This window comes from Leucopleurus acutus (assembly GCF_964270905.1).
Source record: "Leucopleurus acutus genome assembly, chromosome: 7".
NCBI lineage: Eukaryota > Metazoa > Chordata > Mammalia > Artiodactyla > Delphinidae > Leucopleurus > Leucopleurus acutus.
In genome coordinates this window covers 103,474,558-103,487,906 of record NC_139150.1, presented here as the reverse complement: position 1 = coordinate 103,487,906, position 13,349 = coordinate 103,474,558, and the positions used below count along the sequence as shown (strand labels likewise).

At 43.3% G+C, this 13,349-nt stretch overlaps 1 protein-coding gene across 1 annotated transcript in view; it reads left to right on the top strand.

The window, feature by feature from the left end:
• Positions 1-13,349, top strand: part of EBF2 (EBF transcription factor 2) — a gene marked incomplete at its 5' end in the record, with an annotated part of 189,551 nt that overhangs the window by 152,248 nt on the left and 23,954 nt on the right. Inside the window, one exon of the mRNA XM_082842363.1 lies at positions 9-63. Coding sequence (XP_082698489.1) covers positions 9-63 — 55 coding nt within the window. The remainder of the gene's footprint in view (positions 1-8; positions 64-13,349) is intronic.

Below are 13,349 nucleotides of genomic sequence, written 5' to 3'. Positions count from 1 at the left end.
TGACATTATCTTACAAATCCAAACAGTTCTGCAAAGGAGCTCCAGGGAGGTTCATTTACACAGGTGGGTGAGAAAATGATTCCAAGGGAGACTGGCTCCTGGTTCACCTTTGCTCTAGTTCCTACTCTTTACACTTTATAATCATTCTAACTCTTCTAGGTCTTTCTACTGGTGTGGGAAGTGTGGACTGGGTGACAGGCATTGAACGGGGACATGTGAACCTGATTCTAAATTTGTATTTTATGTAAGCAATTTCTGCAGTCTGGGAGACGGTCATGGCATCTCATTTCAGGAGTCCATCCTTATGAATTTAATTCAGCTGGAACCATGCTAGAATAGATTTTTATCCAGGCAAATCAGATTAAAAAATTCAACAAAGTTGCTGGCTATAACTAAATATTCTTGAAAAGGATTCAAGAAAGTTGCCTAATGATGCTGCAGAGTGATTCAAATTATTTAAAAATTTTTTGAAAGTAGAAATTATCTAATTGGTTCAATATTTGTTGAATGCCTACATTGTATCTACTACTTTTTTCCAGGTTAAAGGGACAACGACATAGAAAACATGGTCCCTATTTGGAAATTTAGGAACTATTGGAAGAGGCAATGGTATATTGCACAGAACAGCAGGAGAATTAGAGTGTTCAAAAATGTTTAGTATTTCCAGTGAATGGAATACGAGTTTCAGGAAGAGTGACTTTCATGTGGACTAGAGTAGTGGGATGAGCTTTCAAGCAGGAGATGAAGTTGAAGACCATTTTTAAGGATGGGGAGGATTTGGATAGGTAAAGAGAAAAAGGAAGAGAGTTTCAACTGTGGGACTCTTACGTGCAAAGGTACAAAGGGTGACGTGTGCCTGTATCTGGAGGAGAGAAGGCTGGTTCAACCGCTGTGGGGATCCATTTAGGTAGAACTTATACCAGAACTTAGCTGAGATGAGCGAGGCATGGCAGGGAAGGAAACCATAAAACAGCTCAAAAGTTCTGTATGGTGCCTAAAACAGGGTCACGTGATATTAAACAAGGTCACGTGATGAAAAGCCTGGGGAATAGACGTAAAAAAAAAGCCTGCGGCAGTGATGTAAAGCAGGGTCACATGAAGTAAAGCCTGGGGAACTGATGTAAAGTTCACGTTCATAGAGACAGAGAGTCGAATGGTGGTAACCAGAGCTGGGGGGATGGGGGCAATTGTTTAATGGGTACAGAGTTTTAGTTTTGCAAGATGCAGAAGTTCTGGAGGTTGGCTGCACGACAAAGTGAATGTACTTAACACTACTGAACTGCACATTTACAAGTGGGTTAAAAGGGTAAATTTTGTTATGTGTATTTTACCGCAGTTTTAAAAAATGAAAAAAAGGCCTTGTATGGGAGCTAGAACTTAATTTGGCAAGATCTAAGATGACATTGAAGGTTCCTATGTGAGGGAGAGTAACTCAAAGCTTTTATCTTAGGAAAAACGAATGCTGTTGATATATAAAGACTGAGTTAGTCAGGGGAACAGCTGAGGGCAGGGAGGTCAACTAGAATATTGTTGTTTTGAAGAGAAGATAAGGGGAAAGAAAGAAATATAGAAATCAAGAAACTATATCAGACATATTATGAATTTCTAATAATATTATTTTATAGTGTATTCTTTCTCATTTGGACTTAACCTCCTGTTCTTGTTTAAGCGTAAATGTCGGGTTAGGTATCAGTTAGGAGTAGGTGGAAGAGGGTGATTTTTAGGTATATATTTAACATTTTGCCTTTGAGGTTTTCTCTCTGTGATAGGCACATCTTGGTTGGGTTACCTTTTTTTGTGGATCTATGGAAGACTCTATTGCAGTTGCAATAAAATATTTACTATTCTAGCTCCAAAGGGACATTGTTTTCGAGTCGTTTAAATGAGCATTTATTACATGCCTACCATGGGCTGGCACAGCTCTGGGCTCTGGGATATAGAAGCGGGCAAGATAAAGCCCCCCATCTTAATAAAGCTTGCATTCTAGAGGGGGAGACAGGCAACAAGAACATACATGATGTAATTTCAGATAGTGACAAGGACAGGATAGAGAATGAGGGAAGGTCTCTCTGAGGAAGGGCATTGAGCAGAGACATGTATCGCAGGTGTGGAAGTCTGTCTGCCTCCGTCCTTATCTTTTTGACCTCCTGTCCTCTCCATTCACATTTCCTCTGTCCCTGGACCTCCTCGGGGCTGAGTTTTCTGTTTGGTTCACCAGTGTTAGCTAGAATAGCACCTGGCAGTCAATGAATTGGGGGTAAGTGTCTCAGGTAGAGAACAGATGACAGCCTGAGAGGTGGGGATAAGGCTGATTTTTAAAAAAAGGAGCCCACATAACAGTAAAAATAATAGATGTTTTGTTACATGTAAATCCAGAAATTTTAGAGATAATGAGACATCGAAGAGCATCTGACTCCCTTTGTTGCAGGTGAGAAAACTGAGACCCAGGGAGAAATGACTTGCCCATTGAATTCAATGTGGAGTCAGAACAAGGACTCAGGGCTCTGGCCATCCTGTCTGGTGACTTCTGTTTAGCAATGCAGTGTCGGCAAATAGTTCTGTTTTCCTGATGTGCTGAGACATCGTTGACTTATTGCTGAAGCAAATATCAGTTGAACGTGCCCATTCTGCTCAGCCCTGTGCTCTGTGCTGGGGACGCTGCAGACCAGTCAGGCCAGGGGGCACCTTCCTTCCTCAACGTTATGATACAGTGAAATAAACGTGAACTGCTCATGCTTTGCGGTCAGACTGGCTGGACGCACAGCTTGGCTGGCCTCTACATAGCTTTAAATCTTGCAGGAGTGACTTAACCTCTTAGTTTCCCCATCTAGAAAATGGGCTACCTACCTTCCAGACCTGTGATGATGACTAACTAATACAGTGCATGGCAACAGTGGTGTGCCGGTAAAGGTTTAACAGCCAGCTCTCCAGGGAAAAGGGGCAGGGGAGCATTGGTTTGTAGCATTTGCTGATTTCCATGGTGCAGGTACTCTCACCATGGCTGATTTCAAGCTACCAGTATGACCTCAGCTAGCTCACAGCATTCCTGAAAATTTAACAACCTGCTCTCATGAGCTGGTACACACCAGGTCTAGAGCACCTCTGCACGTAAAGCATTTGAAATAGAGAGCAACTATATCTTATTATTCAAAAGGTGTATATTATTAATATTATTATTGCTATTACTGTTATCATCACGGAGGCTGACTTGAACAAGGAATTACAAATGTGACGAGTTGTATAGGATGCTGGGGATATATGTCAGAGGAATCTTAAAATGATAGGGAAGGTTAAGGACAGTTCAAACACATGAAACAGTATGTGTGTGCAAAGGCCCTGTGGTAGGAAAGAACATGGGATATGTTTGATGGCAACCACGAACAGGGAAGAGAGAATGTTAAAGAGAGGTTGGGTTCAAGCTGGAAGAGAGGGTTGAGCCTGCTTGTTTGGCTCTATCCCAAGTGCCATGGGGAGCTGTTGGAATAGTTAAAGCTGGGAGTGCCATGATCAGATTTGCCTTTTAAAAGAGTATTCTGACTGCGGCAGTGAGAATGGCTTGGAAGCTAGGGAGGTCGGTTGGAGGCCAGTGTGGTGGCCCCGGCCAGAAATGATGGCAGCTTGGACTAGAGTGCTGGTGGTGGGGACAGGCAGAAGTGGATGAAACTTAGGAGGTAACATTGACGGGACTTGATGATTGATTGGATGGGGTGAAGGTTGGGGAAGGAAGGGGAGGGGACGACTCTCGGGTTTCAGGTTTGAAAAATTGGGTGGGTATAGCTTAGAAAAGTGATTTTTAAAAAGGTATAAAGTGCTAAGGGAGTTCAGAGGAAGGACAAAATACTTCCAGCTGGCGGTGAGGTGGGAAGATTTAATATTGTAAAGATGTCGATTAATGAATAAATTTAACACAATGCCAATCAATGTACCAACAAAATGTTTGGGGAAACTTTACAGAAGTTCACCTGTAAAAGTAAAGGTGCTAAAGTAGGACCCCGCATTTTGAAAAATGAGAGGGCCTTGCCCTACCAGACTTGAAAACCTATTTTAAGTTTCAATAATTAGAAGAATATGGGGTTTTGCAGGAACATATAGAAATGTCATGCAACAGAAGAGAACACTTAAAAATAAACAGTTTTTGTACACACGAATAGTATAAATACAGAAGTATTTGTTTGGGTGAGGAGACATCTCAAGTCAATGTGGAAAATATGGCATGTTTAACAAACGGTGTTGGGCCAACTAGTTAAGCATTAAAAAAAAAAGGTTAGATATCTAATTTCATATCATAAACTGAAACATATTTGAATTAAATATTTTTAATTAAAAATGTAGGCATTTCAAAAAATTATTATAATTGAGCCTTGCTTAGCTTGATCCCAAAGACAGAAACCACCAAGCATAAATATGTGATTACATAAAAAGAAAATTTTTGCATGTCTAAGTTTCCCTCATTAAATCAAAAGGAAAAGGACAAACTAGGAACGTATTTGTTACATATGACATATTATCTTACATATAAAAAGATTCATTCATTTGTTCAGCAAACTTCATTTTATGCCGACTCTTTATCAGCCATTATGTTATACATTGTGGATAACCAGGTGGAGATTAGATATCTCATAAATTAAGTAGAACCCCCCCCCCCCCAAATTAAAAGCTAGCAAGGTACTGGGGGAGAAGGGAGGGTGGGATGAACTGGGAGATTGGGATTGACATATGTACACTACTATGTATAAAATAGGTAACTAATGAGAACCTACCGTATAGCCAGGGAACACTTCTCAGTGCTCTGTGGTGACCTAAATGGGAAGGAAATCCAAAAAAGAGGGGATACATGTATACGTATAGCTGATTCACTTTGCTGTACAGCAGAAACTAACACAACGTTGTGAAGCAACTATACGCCAATAAAGATTAATTTTAAAAAGCTAGCAAGGGGGCTTCCCTGGTGGCGCAGTGGTTGAGAGTCCGCCTGCCGATGCAGGGGACACGGGTTCCTGCCCCGGTCCGGGAAGATCCCACATGCTGCGGAGCGGCTGGGCCCGTGAGCCATGGCCGCTGAGCCTGCGCGTCCGGAGCCTGTGCTCCCAACGGGAGAGGCCACAACAGGGAGAGGCGCGCGTACCGCAAAAAAAAAAAAAAAAAAAAAGCTAGCAAGGAACATCAGGAGTTAATTCAGGAAGGAATATAATCAAGCAATAAACATGTTTTAAAAAATCCCAACCACATTAATAATCAAATAAAAGCAAATTAAGGCAACTACTGGAAGGTAGATGGCTCCAGGAGAGTACCCTAATGCTACTAGCCTTAAAAAAGTGTATGTACCCTTTAACCCAGCAATTCTACTTTTAGGAATGTATACTTGGGAAGTAATTGAGTTTGCCTGAAGGTTGTTTATTGGAGCACTGTTCATAATTGTGAAAAATTAAAAGCATTCTTAGTGTCCATTAGGGAACTTATTAAATAAATAACAAAACACCCTTACATTTTAGATATTAAAAGTAATGCTGTGGATGGACATTTAATTACATGAAAGATGTTGGTGATTTTTTTTAAAAAAAAGCTTAAAAACTGTATGTACAGTATGGTCCAATTATATATATATATATATATATATATATATATATATATATATATGAAAAAGAGTAGTTGCATTAAAAAACCCAAGGTATGAAAGCCTGCATACCAAGGTGTTAACAATGGTGGCTTTTGGATGTTGATATTATTATTTAATTTTTTTCATTTTCTTTACTTTTATTATTTTCTAACAAAATGAAGTAATTTTAAACTAAAAATTAAATGAAGAAAATATATAAGAAATTAGCATCACACGTTTAAATACTGAAACAGCACACATCGGCAATCTTGATTCTTTAGGTACAAAGAAAGTATTTCCAGATGAAGCAGTGAAACTTCATCCTTCTCGCCTTTGAGAAGGAAGGACCTTGGGAGGCAGTTAGGGGTGAGAAGAGTAGGGATGCAGGAGTATATGCTTTCACAGTCAGAGAAGAAAACAGAAATACAAACACGGTCCAGGATAGCTCATGAGCCTGGTCACTCTCCCTAAACACTTCCACTTTGAGGTTCCTGGGCCAAATGCGACTCGGGTTGGTGGAGACAAGCAGTTGATGTTATCCAAAGAGGGGACCAGACACCACAGGAAAGGGATGGGTGGTCTCTTTTCTGGTCCTCTCAGCTAGCAGCCACTAACATGTAAAGCTAATTTACAACCCATTGGGAATCTTAGACCAACAGCTGGAAAGGCAGTGGCTTCCCCTGGTGACTGAAGATGGGGCTGGGGCCTCCTCCAGGGAGCCTGCAGGATCGTGGTGGCCTTCTCCCTGCAAGGCGTTCCAGCCAGCCTGGCCTCAGAGCCACACGTTGTGAGCCCCTTGGGAGTCAACTCCTCCAGTCCCAACCAGTGCTACTACAGGAAGATGCTTCAGAGACCACTGAAGGCTGAGCCACAACGCTCAGCTCCGTGGTGAGGTGGAAAATATCACATTGATACCAGAGGAAAGGGAAACCCTGAACCTAGAGGGTTTTAGTGGGGACGGAGTGAGATTCCGGGATGGGATGGAATCTAATAGGAGGGGCAGTGGACTCAGCCACAAGACCTGCTTTTGGATGTGGGCTGTGTCATCCGTGTCTTGTTTGTCCTTTTGTCAAGTCCCCTAACCTCTCTGAGCCTCATTTTCTTCATCTGTAAAGCTCTGGTGCTAATTATACTGTGACCCATAGATGTTTCCCGAATTTGGCCGAGGATAAGAATCATGCTGGGCCCCGCTCCAGACGTATCGAATTGTACTCTTCTGGGAGGGTCTGAGAATCTGTGTTTTAAACAAAGAAATGAGTTTGGGAAACCTGAGTCCTGCTCATCAGGCTGCTGCAGTGACTTCCTGGCTTGTAACGTATTCGACAACATGGGGCAGTTCTTTTGAGACTGAGTCATTACACCACAGACACAATAGTATTTACTCTTAGGTGGAATCTTCTAGAAAGAGACTCAAAAAGCAGGAGGTAGGAAGGCAGCCTCCAGAAAACCTCCCCTCCCTCAGCCGCCACCCCACCACACACATCTTATGGTTCCTGGTCCAACTGTTGATGGTTCCTGTGCCCAAGGAGGCACCACCACAATAAACGCAAGCCCGTCAGATGGAACTTACCTGGTATAATTAGACAAAATGCAGTAATCAGCTTCCTGCAGTTGCTGCTGCCAAGTACAGCACAAACAACACCAGGGCTCTGAAAAGCAACACGTCTTCACACATGTGACTCTGCAGGTCTATTTTCCTCTGACCACGATTTGCTAAAGTGCAGCCTGCTGCTGCAGAGTCAAGAGATCCACCCCAGAATCTAGCTCGTCAGGAAAGGTCCCATTGCCTCTGTCTGGTCTGAGACCTAGAGATGCTACCAGCCGAGGCTTAGTGGGGAAGAGATCCCCTACACCCCTTGCAGACTCTTCTACAAAAAACTGGCAATGCAGAAATATAATCCTGGTAGGGGCACCCAATGGGACCATGGTTACTGGTTGTTCAGTGTACTTCTTGTCTGTCTTGAGGATGCAGGGAGAGAAAGTCTGGAACAAGGCCTTTGGGGTAGAATTTCCACCGTCTACAATTGTAAAACCTGTACCATCCACAGAAACCAGTGAAACATCATGATGCGTGAGTGGAATGGCAGGTCACTGAGGGTATGCGGGTAGATGGGCACAGCTTTTCAGTATCTTCCTATGACCTTTTGCAGAGTCTGGGTTTCACATTTGATTGCTGGTTAAGTTCGGACAGAACTTACAAGAAAAAAAAAAATGGTGCTAGTACTTCGGTGATCACGTCTGTCGTCTGTTGAGCACGTAGGGCCAGGCTCTGTCTTTTGAGCTCATATAATCACCACCTTTTCCCGTGTTAACGGTTCCATTCGTATCTCAACTTTATAGATGAGAATCCTGCTGCCTAAGGTCACCAAGCTAGGTCCAAACATAGCAGTCTTATCCCAAAGTCGTGCTCTTAACCACTGAACTGTGCTACTTACCAAGAGTGTACAGCTTCTTCGAAGAAATGACGCTAAGGCCATCATTTGGCTTCATCCGGAGTTTTACCTGGCAAATGCCAGTGGCCTTGGCTCTCTGGCCGTTACTCTGAGGAAGTGCACGGGAGACAGGCCTGGCCAGTGAGCGTGGAGGGGGCTCAGAGGATGCCTTACCCGTGCCCTGGTGTTCCAGATTGCTAAATGGATATTTCTATTTCAGCGTGATATGTAGGCTTAGAGCCCATGAAGCGCTTTGAATTCCCTAGAAGTCATAGAAACTGTCCTCTTCATGAATAACTGAAATTGCAGAAGGCCAAAAAAGTATGAACGCCACTTGGTTATTAAACTTGAGACAACTTAGCATTGGAATGGAAGTCAGGGACACAGAGTGTAGAGGCCTGAATTTGAGTCTGAACTTGCCAGCAAATCACCTAACTATTCTTCACCTTAGTTTTCTAACCTAAAAGACAGGAAGATACCTGTCTTACTGGGAGGATGAAATTACGTAGACATGCAAATGTATTTTGTATAGGAATATACGGACATGAGCAAAATTTACTGTTCCAAGTGTTTGGCTGTGGGATACAGAGCTCCTGGGATGAGTTCTTGGTAGCTTCCTTCCTCACTGCTGTTTGATCAAGGGCGGACTTTGTTTTGCATGCCTTCTCTTCTGTAAAAGGTGGCTTCTTCTTGAAAGACCCACCATATCATGCCTTTCATATCTGGGTCGAGATTAGAAATCAGGGTTTTTAGGTGACAGAGAAGGCCAAGGCAGCCCGAGAGCATGGGTGCTGTTTGCAAGTGGGTTGAAGGGGAAACAGGTTTTCAAAGGAGAGGCCGACAGGGCTCAGCTGGCCCAGGTGCAGGCTCAGGAGCTGCTTCCCAAGGTGTGCACTGAACTTAGAAGCTGACAAAACCCCCTGGCTATGGAGAAACAAGTAGAAGCCAAAGGATCACGTCAACTCCTTCCCAGAACAATTCTTACGTTTTACTTTTTTTTTTTTTTAACGTCTTTATTGGAGTATAATTGCTTTACAACGGTGTGATAGTTTCTGCTGTATAACAAAGTGAATCAGCTATACGTATACATATATCCCCATATCCCCTCCCTCTTGTGTCTCCCTCCCACCCTCCCTATCCCACCCCTCTAGGTGGTCACAAAGCACCGAGCTGATCTCCCTGTGCTATGCGGCTGCTTCCCACTAGCTATCTATTTTACGTTTGGTAGTGTATATATGCACATGCCACTCTCTCACTTCGTCCCAGCTTCCCCTTCCCCCTCCCCGTGTCCTCAAGTCCTTTAGCACAAACAAATGCATTTGATTTCCCTGTTCATTATTTGGGCGAAAGCATTAATCAACAAGAAAATGGCCAAAACCTGGCAGCAGTTGGGAGGAGAAATGGGAGGCCTAGACGTTTCCACAGCCCTGCCGCCCACATCATACCCTGCACAGCTCCCTCCCCGAGGCTGGGCACGGGCCGTGGGGTCCTGCTTCCACTGAGCCACACTGCACAGGTGTGCACGCTGGATGGCAACTGTTAATAGCTCACCCACTTCACATTTCTTCTTTTTTTTTCTTATAGCATTATCCTGAAAAAAAATCTCATTTAAGAAATGAATCTGATTTTTAGTTAAAAATACCCAATTCGGATATCATAAAGGGGCCCAAGTACCAGTTGTTCCTGGTTTGCACTAGAAACAGGTTGCATGAAGAGCCCTCCTGGTAGCCTGTAGCTTTACTGAAGTTGAAACTCCCACTGCCTGTAAAATTCAGATCCATCATTCAGCTGAGTCTGAGGAATGATGTCTCCGTTGGAGACCCCAGAATAGGGGGCTGTTGTTTCACTAGAGACATCACAGCCTCTTAATGGCCTGGTAGTCTCAGCTATAATATGCTAAATACACATTACAGAGAGCAGAGCATATTCATAACTGCTCCGTGGTGGCATTTAGATTTACCCTTGAAATTTATTTTTAATTTTTACAGTTGTCTCCTTAACCAGGTATATTACTCCCTTCTTCAAACAATCTGTCTTGCTGCTGCAGTTTTTCGTGAAACCAAAGCGTAATTAAATATTAAATTAATATTTCATTTAAAATTAAATATCAAAGGCTTCCGTCTAATCTTTCTCTTGTGCACTGCTATTTTTCACCTTGTGTTCTCATTCCTGTATCCACAAAGGCAGGTACCACCTCTTAATAATGTGTTCCTCTATTATCTTTGTTCTTTTTTTTTTTTTTTTACATTGGTGACACTGAACCTTTGCTACATTGAAACAAATGGATGTAGGGAGAGATTTCAGTGTAGCAAAGGTTAAAGACAACTTAATTCAACAGCCCATGGCCTCAACTCCACCCATCTCCACTTCTCAAGGAAGAATTTCACGGCACCAACTAAGTAATAGTCTTAGAATCATATAATGCAAGAGCTTACAAGGGGTCTTAGAGGCCATTTAGCCCAACCTTTTGTTTTTGCAGAGACATAAACCAAAGTCCACCTGCCCTTGAAGGTGGTGTGATTGGTCAGAGTTAGGAATTAAGGCATCCCAGGAAAAGGCCAGCTTTATCTCCACCACACCATCAAATGCTATGAAACTATTTAACTTGGGAGCATTATAATGCCAATGGAACATAGCCTTGAATCGTGGACACCTGAGGAGTATGGCAGAAGGTAGATGAAAAATGAGAAAATTGGAAGGATTGGGAGAGAAAGAGAGGAACGAAAATCATAGCACAAAGAAGGCAGACCTCACAGGAAGCAATACGTTAATATCAAAGCACTTTGAAGTCATAGACACTGAGGGAGGAGCAGAATGGAGACATCCTAAAGGTGGCATGAGGGCAGGAGCTAGTCTGTGTGCATGCAGATTCCTCCCCAGGCAAACAAGGCTGTTTTACTCCTTCCTGTCCCGTCAATAGAGAGTAACTGTCTTTGACCAGAGCCGTACGGAGAGGTGTTCCTCATGCATGTTTTCTCCTCAGCCTGCACATCAAAGTCCATCTTTTGATCTGGCAGTCGCGTTACATAGATTTTAGTTTTCTTGAGCAGGATTCTTTTTCCATTGCTTTCTTTATTCTTGGAGAAGGCTGGAATTTTGAGTTAGGACTGGAGAGATCCTCTAGTTCTGTGGCCTGAACCCCTTAGTGGCCCGTGGTCTCTGTGATAGAAGTGAAGATCCTTTGCTGCAGATAAATGCACATAGCTGCAGACACACAACTAGGCTCGGACTTCTAGACTTTTGTCGGCCTCTTGATGGCCATCCATAGACTCTGCAGTGTCCTAGGCTCCAACTGAAGACTTACTAGTGAGGAATGCTGCAACCCAGGCCAACATCCCAGAGTGGCAGCCTGACAGAACACTCAGATCTCCCTCACCCCATCATCTTCTTGGTCTCCTCAAATTTCTGTAAAGGAACTCAATCGGCCCTTGATACTGCCACCTTTGCGATAAGTACTTCTGTTGGTCAATGGCAGAAATGACCACCTACCTACAAAGTCAACACTGTCTTTGTTGTGGTTTGACCAGAACTCTAACCAAGAGTCCCCTTTCCATGTTAGCCAGTGTTCCCTCTATTTCTGGGAAACAGAAGTAGAGGCATAAGCTGGGGTAAGCATTATATTCTCTCTGTGACTCCTCTTAAGGAAAAACAATCATGTAGAATTTATCCATCTCACCAACGCTTTGGGAAAATTAATACTGAGCAACAGCCAGCTTTTTTTTTTAAATGAGTGGCTCCCAGTAGATATTTTTAGTTAAATACTATTTACTTATAAAAGGAACCCTTCACACATTGCTTATAGTTTATATCTAGTCGTTGGGTCCGAGATACGTAAGTAACCTCATATATTATCCCTGCAATCAAAATAAGAAATGACACGTGAGATCCAAGCTCTCAGGAGAAATATTATGAAATCTCAAGGTATTGATGAAAGTTTTTCCAAGGCTGATCCAAAGGGGATTTAGATTCTGTGGCAGTTGAAATGTGTATTATTAAACTCCTTAAGCAAACCCGAATGACTCCCAGTGGAGGATTAAGACATTCTATGTATAGCAAAGGCGAAATTCTCATGTCTGAGTTTTCTCTATTGAATTCCCCCTTGATTAGCTTCTGTAATATTTAACTTCATGCCATGCCATAATTATTTAATAAAAGGTAAATATAAATTATATTTCAGTGGGGATATGACCTTTTACCTTCATGTTATGTTACTAAAGAAAGACATAGATAAATAGAGCCTATACATTGAAGCATATTTTTAATTTACTGTGTCTTCGCCTTGCCAGCATTTCTCTATGTCCCCGTCAGCCAAGGGGTTGGCAGGACTTCACACCATCCCCGCGCTCCACGTGGTAGCAGAGGCTGTAAATTCACACTGATGACGGCAGCTCATGATCTGGTTGGCCCTGAGAGACAGTCCTGGTGCTGGTCTCGGGCACCTCATTAGCTAATTGAGGTTTACTTGGCTCACAACAGGCCTGAAAAGTCAGAGAACACCCAGGGAGAGGGGAGGGGGCAAGTTGGGACTCAAGGTGAGGCCGAACGACTGGTCTGATGCGACGTGAGTTTGGAACCAGAGTAAAAGTTGTCCAATGCAATCCTGATGTTTTGAAGGCTGAACCCTTGAGGGACTGACTGATTTTTCCTCTTACAGTTTGGTGTTGAGTAAACGGTTTGGACTCTTCATGATTTTTACTTCACAATAGCACTTAAGTGGCATGGTGTGTGTGTGTGTGTGTGTGTGCACAGGCACATCCGTGTGACTATTCCCTGTCCATATAGATATACATGACGGTGTGTGTGTCACTGTCTTTCTCATCTTGGATACACACAGAACCCATCCACAGGTTATGCCTGTGAAGTTTGGCCGGAGCCTCCAGAAAACACTCAACATGAGAAATAGATGAGTATGTCTGTTTTGCTTATTCAGTTTAAAACGTGAATTGCTAACCCAGTGTGGTCAGGAGAGTCTGCTATTTCTGACTTAGGTGGGGAGCGAGGAGGGGAGGGAAGACAAGATGAACCAGACATCACCCTTGTGTCCTGGGGGTTTTCATCTAACAGGGACAACGGTGGGTACCACTGTGTGATAAAGTCTGTGAGAGAGAAAGCCTTATGTGTGCCGGTTAGAGCCCAGCTTTAGCAGATTCCTTTGTGAGCAGCAGTAAGGACCCAGGAATAAGGAGGTTAGTGGCGGCTAAGGGTGGACCGCTAGAGCTCCAGTGAGAGGGAGCGAGAACCTGCTACCCATGCAGATGGTAGAGAAGGGCCAAGGACAGTCATGGAGACAGCGGGGACCTTGGGGAGGGTGGCTAGATTCT